At 45.4% G+C, this 12,478-nt stretch overlaps 1 protein-coding gene across 1 annotated transcript; it reads left to right on the plus strand.

Moving 5' to 3' along the window:
• The first annotated feature begins 1,813 nt into the window (after nt 1-1,813).
• Nucleotides 1,814-11,760, plus strand: shcbp1 (SHC SH2-domain binding protein 1). Its single transcript, XM_056413603.1, has 13 exons — nt 1,814-2,036; nt 5,181-5,399; nt 5,501-5,616; nt 5,773-5,981; nt 6,125-6,220; nt 6,309-6,539; nt 6,667-6,844; nt 7,159-7,279; nt 8,440-8,571; nt 8,658-8,776; nt 10,346-10,432; nt 10,643-10,781; nt 10,864-11,760. Exons 1-13 carry the CDS (start codon nt 1,862-1,864, stop codon nt 11,166-11,168), a joined length of 2,127 nt encoding a protein of 708 aa, XP_056269578.1. The 5' UTR covers nt 1,814-1,861; the 3' UTR covers nt 11,169-11,760.
• The last annotated feature ends 718 nt before the right edge of the window (nt 11,761-12,478 follow it).

A 12,478-nucleotide genomic window follows, 5' to 3' on the forward strand; every position in this document is an offset into this window, starting at 1 on the left:
AAAAGTATTGGTTGACACAACATCGTCATTCCCATTCACTTGAAGCTACCAGCCTTCAATGTTGATTCTGAAGGCCTAAGGGCAGATGTTAGCCCCTGGCAACACACGATGGCTGAATATGATTGGATAAAAGATCTAACATAAAGACTAGCCCTCCAAATCTCAACCTGGCGCTGGCAGCAGCGCAACCAGAGGAGATGAAATTAAGAGAATAACTCTTACTCTGGGGAATAATTGAATACATATTTGTGGGGAAATATATTTAGAAAAAAATATATATTCTGATGATGTTTAGGCCAGCAGAGAAGGCCTTGCTGGCCCTGACGGCCCGCCACTGCAATTAAGGTAGTTTGCTGTCTCAGTCAAACTGAGCAACAGGGCGATTGTGTTCCCTGCAGCTAACACTAACACATTTACATTAGCAGCTCATGACCTTCTTTAGCTCAGAACAACAGGTCATGACCTTGTTTAGCTACAAGCTAAGGTTACAATGGTGTTTAGTATTATTTGATTTACTAACTTGGTTGGCTCAGATTATTTTTGATGCTCTGCTTGTTTATCATTCATGTATTTTCCTGCTGTGTGATTATAGAGCTCAGACATTAGCTGTGTTTTTAAAAAAAGAAGAGAAAAGGATATTATAATAACAATAATTATGGTTAACTAGTTTGGAGACTCCAATAGTGCTCTCCAAGTATTTGATCGTAGTTTTCCTATCTGTGGCGTATAAATGGGGGCGTGTCCTGCTGCCTGTATAGAATCACAAACACATGCTACCTGGAAAGGATCTGATCATTTAAACTTGTATGAAGGCCAAAATAGTATACTCAGGCTAAATGTAACCTTTGAACTTTGGTGATGTCAGGTCAAATGAATCAAATGTATACCAAAAGCAGGCTTCTTCATACCAGTGTTATTGGCTGGCAACTTCATTTTTATGTGACTTTGCCATGCTGGTTTGTCCAACATGCTAAAGAGCTCAGGTGCATTGGTTCCCAACCAAGTCCAGAGGTCACTCTGAGGGGTCACGAGACAGGTAACATGGTTGACAATAAGTAAATAAAACCAATTCATCTGGTCTGTGAAAAATCAATCACTGAGGTATGCTATACTGCCATCTAGTGGTATAAAGGTGAACTCTTTACTCTGCGTGTCCTCATAGGCTCTGCAGTGTTCGCCCAAGAAAGAGCAGAATATGATAACAACAACTCTGCACAGGCACATTAATTTGATTAATCTAAATTATTAACTGTGTTGCATTAAACAATGCAACGATTAAGTGACAAGTTGATACTTGCTGTGTACATATATACATGAATATTAAACGTCCTGTAGTCACCACTGTCGCTAACATATCCGGGTTTATTTATTCATTATTTATACTAATTTATTAATATTCTTCTAACGTTACCCTGCTATTTGTTTGCATCATAGAACACTGTAAATACGAATATCACTTGCTTTTATTTTGACTTTCATTTTAAGCGCTTCCGTTCTATCGTTTTTCGATTCAAACGACAGAAACGGAATACAGAAGGGTTTTGCCGTTTTTGGTTTTAAACGGAAAACGAAGAAACCATACGTATTTTAAATGAAACGAAAAAACAAATAAATCAAAACGTACACGGACCATTTTACAGGTTCGGACGACTGGCGCGCAGACAGGGGGCGGGACATCCGGCAGCTATCCTGGTCCCGATTGGCTGCGGCCTTCAGACCGGGAATATTTTGAAAGTTTGGGCGTACGCAACCTCCGATTCAGTTACTTTCATTGGAGTGTGTTTGTCAAACTGACAGAACTTCGTAACGCGTTCAGATTGACCCTTTTACTGAGAGAAACTTTTAAAGTGGTTATCTTCAAATGTCCATGGAGCAAGACGTACGGGGAAACCAGTCTGCTGAAACGAGGACCGCTGCGGACGAGATGTCAGACATCGCGATGGTTGATTTCGAGTCCTACGTTAACGTTGAGCTCGACGTGGAAAAGAACAACGAGGTTTCTGAAGCGGGACATCACGTCTCCAGTTCAACCGAAGGTCAGTGCTAGCGCTGGCAAGGTGTTCAGTGAGGAGCTCGGTTAGCTGGAGACATGTTCTATTGCCTCGTGTGACTTTGCCTTCGTTAAAAAAGGCATATTGTTTAATTATCTGCACAGCACTCCTCGTCGTGTAGCTTCGCATGTTTTCTCCCTTAAATCCGCGGCTAACAACACTGTAAACCAGTAATGGCAGCTCCATAGGACAGCCCTGGTGCCTGCGCCCCAAGATGGAGGCAGCGGGCGCTCGTGTGGCTGACGTCGTCCTGGACGGTGGCGTCAGCGTTGTTATTGTCGGTAGTGACGTAAACCTACTACCACGGTCTTCTTTTTTTAAGGCGGTTTCGGTAAATGCTGCATGACGCAGAAAGCCCCTCAACCTGTTAGAGGTTCACGACAAGCATAATATTGGCATTTGTGTTGCAGGTTGGAGATATAAAAGCCATCCTCATTTTAAGAGTCATACATTCACTCTTTGACCCTCAGCTGATATTCATGAGTTCATGTTGGGCCGAAGGCTCAGCTGATATTCATGAGTTCACCATGGAGCCCAGTCCATGAGGCTGTCACCAGTCGCTACTCTTCCTGATACCAATGTAACCTGTTTGGAGAATATAAGTAGAAGTGTGTTTAGTCAAGATTCGTTGAAGTGATGGTTGGTTGGCCTGCATACAAATGGCCCATCCGCGTTGTTATGCTGCCTCGTACCATTTTATGTTGAACTACATCTTATCTTTATGTGAATTGTGTAAATGTAATTGTTCTTGTATCATGCTTTCTGACCACTGAAAGCTCTTTAACACTACATGTCACAATTCACAGACATCCATACACTGAGGGGCTACCATGCAAGGTGCCACCTGCCATCCAAGTGGACCAAGTTGACTTCTGCCAGCTACTGGATTAACAATAATTTCAAGAGCAAATACAAAGGGGCTTATTTTAGAAAGTAGGGCTCGGCAATTTATTGATATGTTGATATCACACATATTGTCTTAGATTTGTGATATTGTGATATCTTATGCTGGGTTGTCTTTTACTGGTATTACAGGCTGCTTTACAGTAAAGTGTTTTCCTGAACATATCAGACTATTTTAGCTTTTCTATTATCGCTTAATCATTATATCATCATTCCTGATTTATTTTCAGAAATTTCATTGTGTAAATCACCAGTGGTCAACCCTATACTATCAAGTTCATTTTTTGTGGTTTGATGTTATTCTGTGACTGTCAACAAGTATTGTCTGATGTGTCATGCAGTTTAGTGTTTTTCCACTAGAGAGAACCAAAGCAGAGTCCACAAACTGAAAGGGAGTCTTAAGGGTTTCACAAACCAACCATTGCTCTCTGAAACCCACTATTTGCAATTCCAACAGCAATCTCCGTGAGATCGTCTTTTCTGCTGTTGCCCTTAAAAACAAAAGCCCAACATTGAGCATGACTTGAAAGTGGCCTTATCAAGCCTGCAACCCAGTTTAAAAAAGATTTGTAGGAGAAAGCTCATTGCAGTCACTAACACTCATACAACGTCACACACATCTGCACAAATTAGTTTTTTACACAGGTTGCACGCTATTGTTTTGATAATGTATGCAGTGTAAAACTCGTTATTGCCAAATATTTGAACTTGGTTCGTTTATTTTTTCACTGGTTGAACTTATTGTTATCTTGAAACTATGCAAAGTGGGTTTATTGCATTCCCAAAAAGCTATTTCTTTGCCAGTGTGCTTTTTTCACACACACACATATATATACAGTCGTATGCAAAAGTTTAGGCACCCCTCTGAGGCTGCATGATAATTTACTCTGTCTTCACCAAAAAAAGATCACAGTTGTGTAATATTCATTTTCTAGTTAACACTGAGTGCTGGGGTGTTTTCCAGACAAATATATTTAGTGTAGCAGTATTTAGTTGTGTGAAATTAAATCAAATGTGAAAAATAGGCTGTGCAAAAGTTTGGGCACCCTTATCATTTTGTTGATTTGAATATCTGTACCTACTAAATGCTGATTAACTGCAACACATTAGTCTGATTAACTCGTTAAGCCTTCAATTCCATAGAAAGGTGCATCCTATCATTAGAAAAGGTATTTAAGGTAGCCAATTGCAAGTTGTGCTTCTCTTTGATTCTCCTCTGAACGGTGGCAAAATGGGGGCATCAAAACAGCTATCGAATGATCTAAAAACAAAGATTGTCCAGCAGTATGGTTTAGGGGAAGGCTACAAAAAGTTATCCCGGAGGTTTCAGCTATCAGTTTCCACTGTGAGGAATGTTATTAAGAAATGGAAGGCAACAGGCACAGTTCTTGTTAAGGCCAGAAATGGCAGGCCAAGAAAAATATCGGAGAGGCAAAGGCGAAGAATGGTCAGAATGGTCAAGGACAACCCTCAGACCACCTCCAAAGACCTGCAAGGTCATCTTGCTGCAGATGGTGTCACTGTGCATTGCTCAGAGAACAGCTGTATGGGAGAGTGATGCGGAAGAAGCCTTTTCTGCACACACGCCACAAACGGGCTCGCTTGAGGTATGCAAAACTACATTTGAACAAGCCAGGCTCATGTTCCAGCAGGACAACGACCCGAAACATCGCTCCAAATCCACTAAGGCATTTATGCAGAGGAACAACTACAATGTTCTGGAATGGCCATCCCAGTCGCCAGACTTGAATATAAATGAAAATCTATGGGGTGACTTGAAGCGGGCTGTCCACGCTCGGCACCCATCAAACCTTACTGAACTGGAGATGTATTGTCAGGAAGAATGGTCCAAAATACCTTCATCCAGAATTCAGACACTCATCAGAGGCTATAAGAAGCGTCTAGAGGCTGTTGTTTTTGCAAAAGGAGGCTCTACTAAATATTAATGTGATTTTTCTGTTGGGGTGCCCACATTTATGCACCTGTCTAATTCTCTTATGATGCATATGGCATATTTTCTGTTTATCAAATAAACCTTATTTCACTGCTAAAATATCACTGTGTCCATGAAGTATTATATATATGACAAAGAAGTTCCTGATCCAAATGCCCAACAATTTATAGATGAAAGTAATGGAGATTATCAGGGGTGCCCAAACTTTTGCATACGACTGTATATATATATATATATATACCCTATATATTTGCACGTGTTTGTGTGCACAGCTCAGCTTCCAAATGAAGACGAGAGTGCTGATGATGATGATGATGAGGGCGATGATGACGACGACAGTGGCACAGACCATTTGAACACTGAAAAGTCAGGGTCTCAGCTGCAGAGATGTGAGCGCCAGAGAGAAGTGAATTCAAGTCTTCCTGACACCTTCCAGACCAGCCACCTGCTGTTCTACGAGAGGTTCAAAGCGTACCAGGACTACATGCTCGGTAACGACATATTCAGACTCCGATACAAAATCATCGTGTTCATCCTGACTTATGGCATAGCTGATCTCGGACCCCATATATTCGCACGTGTTTTTGTGTAGGAGACTGTAAGCCGTCCGAGGTAAAGGCCTTCACGGCAGACTACCTGGAGAAGGTGTTGGAGCCCTGTGATTGGTTGGCTCTGTGGTCTATTGACGTCTTTGATGTCCTGGTGGAGGTAAGATCAACTTTCAGGCATGTTTCGGTTAACATTGTAAATGTACCTCCTTCTCTTTCTTTTTGACCACAGAGAAAGTTTGGTTTGAAGTTGTTTACAGTGAACAACTGTTGGTGATTTCAAATGTCAGTGCTGAAGAGCGCCTCGTGATTTCAGGTGTGCGATCTGGACTTGAAGGATCTGAAGGCGTGTGTGAGGCTGGTGCTGCCTCTGCAGTGTGACACCAGAGGCTGCGAGCTCACCGAGGAGGCCATGAAGTCCCTGCTGGAGGCCACGCAGCACAGACTCCCCCTGCACGAGCTCCTCGTGGTCTACGAGCAGTCTGGGGACTTTGATCTCACGGCCCTCGCTCTCGAGCACCTCAGGTGGGTCCCCTGAGTCGATCCCGTTCCTGGAGTTCACTCGTTGCGTGTCTACTTTGCTTTCTTTTTTTACCCGTCTTTAATTTAATTAAGTCCACTGGCCCGTTGTACCATCCTGTCCTCTTCTTTCCCGCTTCTATCTGCAGGTTTTTCTACACCCATATCTGGAGGCAGTGGGACGAGGAAGACGAAGATGATGACTTTGACTACTTTGTTCGTTGTGTGGAGCCTCGTCTCAGACTGTGAGTGCACTTTGTGTTTGCGTGATGTCGAATGTAAGAGCTCTTTCATTCCTACGAGTGCTGTTTTCGAAAACCTCTCTTCTCTCAGCTACTACGACATCTTAGAAGACAGAGTCCCACTAGGCCTGGTGGCCGAGTACCGGTCCTTACTGGAAAAGTGCTCCCAGTGCTTCCAGCAGTTCTCTGCTCTGCGCAGAGGGCTCAGCACCGACTCCGACACCGAGCTGGACAACGTGTCTATGGTGGAGGGCCTGAAGCTCTACGACCAGCTGGAGACATTCAAACGCAAGCTGCACATCATCGAGAACCCCCTGTTGAGGTACGAGATGTGTCGAGACCCTCTCACCAAATGCCAAGCGCTCGACGCCATCGCCACTTTCTTTGTCTCTCCATCCGACCTCCCCGAAATACCGCCCTCATCCTTCCCTCATCACTGCCTCTCCCAGATACGTGCTGGGCTACAGAGGTAATGCCAGTCAGCGGAGTGTGCAGAGCCGTGGAGCCAGAGCGTCGGGTGTGAAGGTGGTCCATGTGGTCACAGCCTCCTGCAGCACCGTCCAGCTCCAGTCCCTCCTCAGTGACCGACTGCTGCCTCTGTGTTCCTCTGAGGACACTGAGATTCAGGTCGGAACCACACACACACACACACACTTCCAATAGACGCTCTTATCTCGGTGATCCACCGGTGGGCCGTGTGGGCTGCAGAGGTACGGCCAAATCACAACACATCGTCCGGAAGAAGCAAGCAACTGTTGGCTAGCTAGGATTTCATTGTTATCATTAAAAAGGGATGAGAGGCAACCCTGCAGCAGTAAAAGCTCAAATGTGCGTGGTGAGGACATATCTCCCTCTTTTCATGTTTTTCTTTTTCTTTCTTGGGATATATATTAACAAGCAGAAGTCTGCCTTAACTATAAAAAAAAAAGGTGTGTGTGTAGTTTTACAGAGACCCAGTGTCAGCGGTGGAAATGTGCCATCAAGGGGACGTGGTCATTGTTCTCCCGGGAATCTACGTTGTCAGCAGCTCCATCTTCCTCCCGGACTCCATCACTATAGAAGGTGAGTAGCCGTTTGCTCTGAGCTCACCAGCTGGATGATCAGTTTTGGGACCGTAGTTGTAAATCATTTACGTCAACATGTGTCTTTTCACATGGCGCCATAATGCAAGGTTTTTAAATCATCCTCTTTACCAACGATATGGTCATGTGATGGACACAAACCGTCTTCAGGCAGTTAATTCTGTTCACGAACACATTCAGGCCTCCAGATAGCGTATGAATTATTACTGCTCAGTGTACTTATACTAGAAGTGTATTGCAATACCCTGCCTTAAACAACAGTACAATAAAGAATGACTTTTTTAATACATAAATCTTTGACTTGTGCGCCACTTCTACGTTTGTCTTTCCCTCATATTCACACCGCAGCTACATGTTATCCATCGTTCATGAACAAGGCAGAGTCTCATATGTGGAATATGGTTATTAATTCTGCCTACACTTACACAATAATGACTCCATAAGGGCTCCAACTCTTTATTGCTCCTACCTCGTAGATGTAGAAGAATACGAGGTGGCAGATTTATGACGCAAACTGGTTTGTAAAACTGAAGGATTTCAAAGTCACTGGTGCATCTACTCCAGAACTGTATCCAAACGGTCTTGCCTCAGCACGCGAGGGATTGTATCTGCAGGGTGTCGGGTTCTTGTGACGGGGTGAGGCTCAGGCGCAGAGAGACAGGCTGGACGCAATACGAATAACAAAAAAGGCACTCTTTAATGAGGCAAAACATTTTACAAAAAAACAACGAGGTCCAAAAGGGGCAGGCAGAGAATCCAGGTTCAGGGCAGGCAGGGTCAAACAGGCAGAACCAGGAACATGGACAGGACGACGGGAAAAGGACACGGAACTAGAGACGAGAATCCGACAGCAGACAAGGGGAAGACTGACACAATATATTGGGGGGGAAACACAGGTGTACGACATCAGACACTAACGAGACAAGAGTGGCTGAGGGCAGGTGCAGGGAATTAAACAATTAAGACAGAAGACACAGAGGAGACACAGGAGACACGGAACACAGGAGAAACAGAACAGGGTGTTACACAGGGTTTAAATTCAGGCGCCCCTCTGGTTTTAAATATCTCTCTCTCTCTCACACACACACACACACGTTGATTCTGGACACTGATCGCGTTCCCCCGTTGTCTGTGCTTCAGGCTTCGGGCTCCCTGACGAGGTGGTCATTGAGAAGAAAAACAAGGGCGACTCATTCGTGGAGTCCACGGGGGCCGATGTCAGACTGTCGAACATCAAGTTCATCCAACACGACGCCATCGAGGGCATCATGTGTGAGTAGATGTGAATCTCCGCGGCGGCTCGCTGTACAATGAACCTTTTGGAGCCGCCCGTCAACACGCTCGCTCTCTCCCGTCAGGCGTGCGCCAGGGGATGCTGCACATGGAGAACTGTGTGCTGCAGTGCGAGACCACCGGCGTGATCGTCCGCACAGCCGCGCGCCTCACCATGAACATGTGCGACCTGTACGGCGCCAAGGTGAGAGCGCGTGGACGGCTCCCACAGGCTCCCACAGGCTCCCACAGCTCCCACTGGGCTCTTTTTACTGGGACAAAATCTCTGTCGATTATCTTCCACGTAACCTGAAACTCGGGGAGGGAGATCTCGTTCAGAAGGTGCTTCAGAAGTTCGGTTACGGGGTTTGTAGCGGTGTTGTCCAAAATAACCTGTTTTGTTTTTATGTATATTTAAATGGTTTCAGTCCTCATTTCCTTCGCCTCAGTACACTGGTATCAGCTCGGATCTCTCTTCTCTCCGAAGGTCAGCCCACATAGCCCCGCCTCCTCTCACAAATCATCCGTCAATGACCAGCCGTTTTTAATTTGTTTTGCATTTGAACGAAGCTTGGCCGGTGAAAAATGTAACCAACGTACCGTATAGTGAAGGGGTCGGGAACCTATGGCTCTTCCGGTGACGGCATATGGCTCCCAGACAATTTTGAGTTGGAAAAAAAAAAATCTACGCCCGCCCCCTTGTAATTTTCTCTATCGCGCCAGATTACAGCAGAATTAATTTACGTTCCCTTTTCTTAAAGACGTCTTTGTTCTTTTATTAAAAAAAGTCACCTGCCCCCCTCACCCCGTAGCATCATGCAGCACCAGAAGTCGCATTAAAAGCAAGACATATTTAATTTATTATACGTTAAAAATACTATATGGCTCTCAATGAAATATTTGGCTTTTATGGCTCTCCCAGTCAAAAAGGTTCCTGACCCCTGGTTTAGTGTGACCTGCCATCTAGCGGTCGTCGATCTTCACCACATTCAGCGGTGACTTTGACCGTTGAGAATATTCGCCATCCACTACGGAAGAATTAACCACTATCTGCTTTAAGCTTGTTGTGGACATCCCACTTTAGACTACGTTTGAATAACTGCCGCTTCCAGAGAAGCAGCAGCCAGTCCGATTCACCAACGGTACGCCGTCGGTGATGACGGCGGAGCGGCTTGGCGTCGGGCGAATTTTTTCTCTTGTTTCGCTCAATTTACGTCATTCGCCCCACGCCATTTATTGACTTTACATGGGATCTACTCAAGCGAAAAATGTCGCAACACTTTTGGCGTGAGCACATCATTAGTTTGAGTTTATTTCGATCAGCAAAATATACAACAATCAGAATTCAACAAAAGAAGAAGGTGGCTGACCGAAAGGGTCAAGGCTGAAGTGCCCTAACCTATGTAAAAGTGCCCTAACCTATGTTTTAGGACCACTTACATTCAAACTCATCCATATCCCTGGATTTGCGGGTCGTTGTCATGTTGGCGACTCCAGTGAATTTGTCTCCTGGACCTCGCTGTGTCCTCACTCCCTCCACCATCGTCATACGTGGCAATAAACACACTGTTGTGCTCTGAGTTTGAGGCAGCAGCAGTACAAGTGCCCGATCTGATGCATCTTTATTTGTGTCCAAATAAACGCTTTCTAAATCACCTCAAACCCTTTTAGTTGGCTGTCGTCCAACATGCGGTGATACACGAGTTTACCAGGAGGCGTTGGTGGTTTAACGTGACCGCGTGTGCTGAGTCGTGTTGCCGCGTGTCGTCTGCAGGGGGCCGGTGTGGAAATTTACCCCGGCAGTGTTTGCAGTCTGGTGGGTAACGGGATCCACCACTGTAAGGACGGGATCCTCATCAAGGTGAGAAAACACCCGGTCACTCGCAAACATGTAGCCCGTCTCCAGTGTTGGTACCGGGAAACAGTCGTGGGGAATATTGATATTCATAAAGTTACAAAAATTCTATTTTTGTTTTATTGAAATCAACTTTATTACATCAATATGTGGCTCTGCTCTTGAACATGAATGTTTCTTTGGCCTTAAATGCGAAATGTGTGTGTGTGTGTGTAGGACTTTGCCGATGAGCTCGATGCGATGCCGTCGATCACCATGGAGAACAACGTGATCCACAACAACGAAGGCTACGGGGTGATTCTAGTGAAGTCCAACAACGGGCAGCAGCCTGGAGTTCCCCTGGACACAAGTGGCGGTAGGTCGAGCTCTCGGTCACAATGAAGAAGCTCGCCGCGGCGCAGAATCAATACCGATCGGACCTTTTGTTTCCCCAAAAGGTCCCGCTGGACCGACCGCTGAGGACAAACAGCCGGGCGGCGTCACCGATCCACCAAATGCGACCAGCAGCAGTTCAGCGGAGGTCCAGCCCGAGTCGGCAGAGAACCACAGCGGCAGCAGCATGGACTGTGACGCCGCCGCCTCGGGCAGGAAGTGGCACTTGATTCGCCAGCTGAGCAGAAACAAGGAGACGTCGTGCAGCCGAGCGGTCCAGGACCTGATGGACCACCAGATCTTTGTCTCTATTCAAGGGAACCAGTTCAGACGCAACGGCATGGGCGACCTCGGCACCTTCTTCTACTGACCGCCGACTTCAGACCGTCTCCGGGGCTGCGGCGGGTCTTTTAACATCCCTCCATTGTTTATTGGATGAGCGCGGTTTTCATTTCATGACATATTGCCGTTTCACAGCAGAGACGATGGCAGTGTGTTGTGATCAGTGATCAGTGATGTGTGTGTGTGAGAAAGAGACCTCTGGGTTTGCACAAATGCTTTTATCTTATTTATTCCTTTGGGCTCCTGATGCTAAATATTTGATACTTTTTTTTTTTTTACTGGATTATGTTTGAAATCCACTCGTCACTTTGAGAGCAATTGTTACGTTTCCACTTAAGATCTATTAAATGTATCCCATAAGGTGGTGGCTTGTTTGAAAGCGGTGCACAGTTGATGATGCCGAGTTCACTCAAAGATGTATCTCTTTTTTTTCACGATTGTCACACGGTGCCTCTGTTTTTAAAAGTTTGATTTATTTTGTGGCCGAGGGAGGTCTTCAGGCTCTGACGGTAGAAGTCCAGTGAAAATGGAATATTTTAGGTAGCCTGATACAAATGAGTCTTACGTTACTTTTAGAAAGTCACTGATGAATGTCCTCCAGATTAAACTGTTGAAACCTCTGAGCTGTGTGTTGTAAACATGTTTGACTAAACTCAGTTAAATATGAAGTGGCATTACATTTGAAGGTCACACAACTTCAGCACTTAACCTCCCAATTTGAATTCTTAATATTTGTAATCTGGACGATGATGGCGATGTCATCAAACTTCGGAGTCGTCCATGTCCATAGTATCTGGTATGTTGGCAAACCAGTTTCTCAAAGCACAAAGGCCGAGTCCAGGGGTGAACCAGGGAGCAGTGTGGGTGAAACGGTTCAGGTTTTCAGAGGGGTGAGCTGAACTAGGCAGGAGGACAGTTTGTTATTGTAGAGCAGGCCTATTCAACTAGCGGCCCGTTTGAGTTTAACTACGGCCCGCAAGACTGCCTGCAAATCAGTATAGCTTGGTAAGAAAAAATAAAACTGACGGACACGCCTCTTTTATACATTGAGACATCTAACCCAGAGCCATTGAGTTTCACTGTTGCCTCAACCAAACCTGTATGGTTACATCTTTATGTTACGCACCCGTGTTGGTTGCCGTTGTTACACCCCTACTGGTTTTCAGACCTACTGGTTTCCCTGCGCGTGCGTGCGTTGTGTTCTCTTCACGTCTGCAGCGGGGCTCTGTCTCGCGCACCAGATTTGTCACACATTCACAAACATATTGCTGGAGATCTTCAAGCCACCGTTCATATCCATGTCGGCGGTTACGATTGTATAAGTGAGCAGTGCATCAC

The sequence above is a fragment of the Pseudoliparis swirei genome, chromosome 4 (assembly GCF_029220125.1).
Source record: "Pseudoliparis swirei isolate HS2019 ecotype Mariana Trench chromosome 4, NWPU_hadal_v1, whole genome shotgun sequence".
In the NCBI taxonomy this organism is placed as follows: Eukaryota; Metazoa; Chordata; class Actinopteri; order Perciformes; family Liparidae; genus Pseudoliparis; species Pseudoliparis swirei.

Bases quoted from the DNA above. Each gene is read 5' to 3' on its own strand.
- shcbp1 (XM_056413603.1), top strand. From the start codon at position 1,862: ATGTCCATGGAGCAAGACGTACGGGGAAACCAGTCTGCTGAAACGAGG. The intron at 6,221-6,308 runs GTGAGTGCACTT...CTCTTCTCTCAG, and splicing joins GTGGAGCCTCGTCTCAGACT to CTACTACGACATCTTAGAAG. The intron at 6,845-7,158 runs GTCGGAACCACA...GTGTGTGTGTAG, and splicing joins CTGAGGACACTGAGATTCAG to TTTTACAGAGACCCAGTGTC.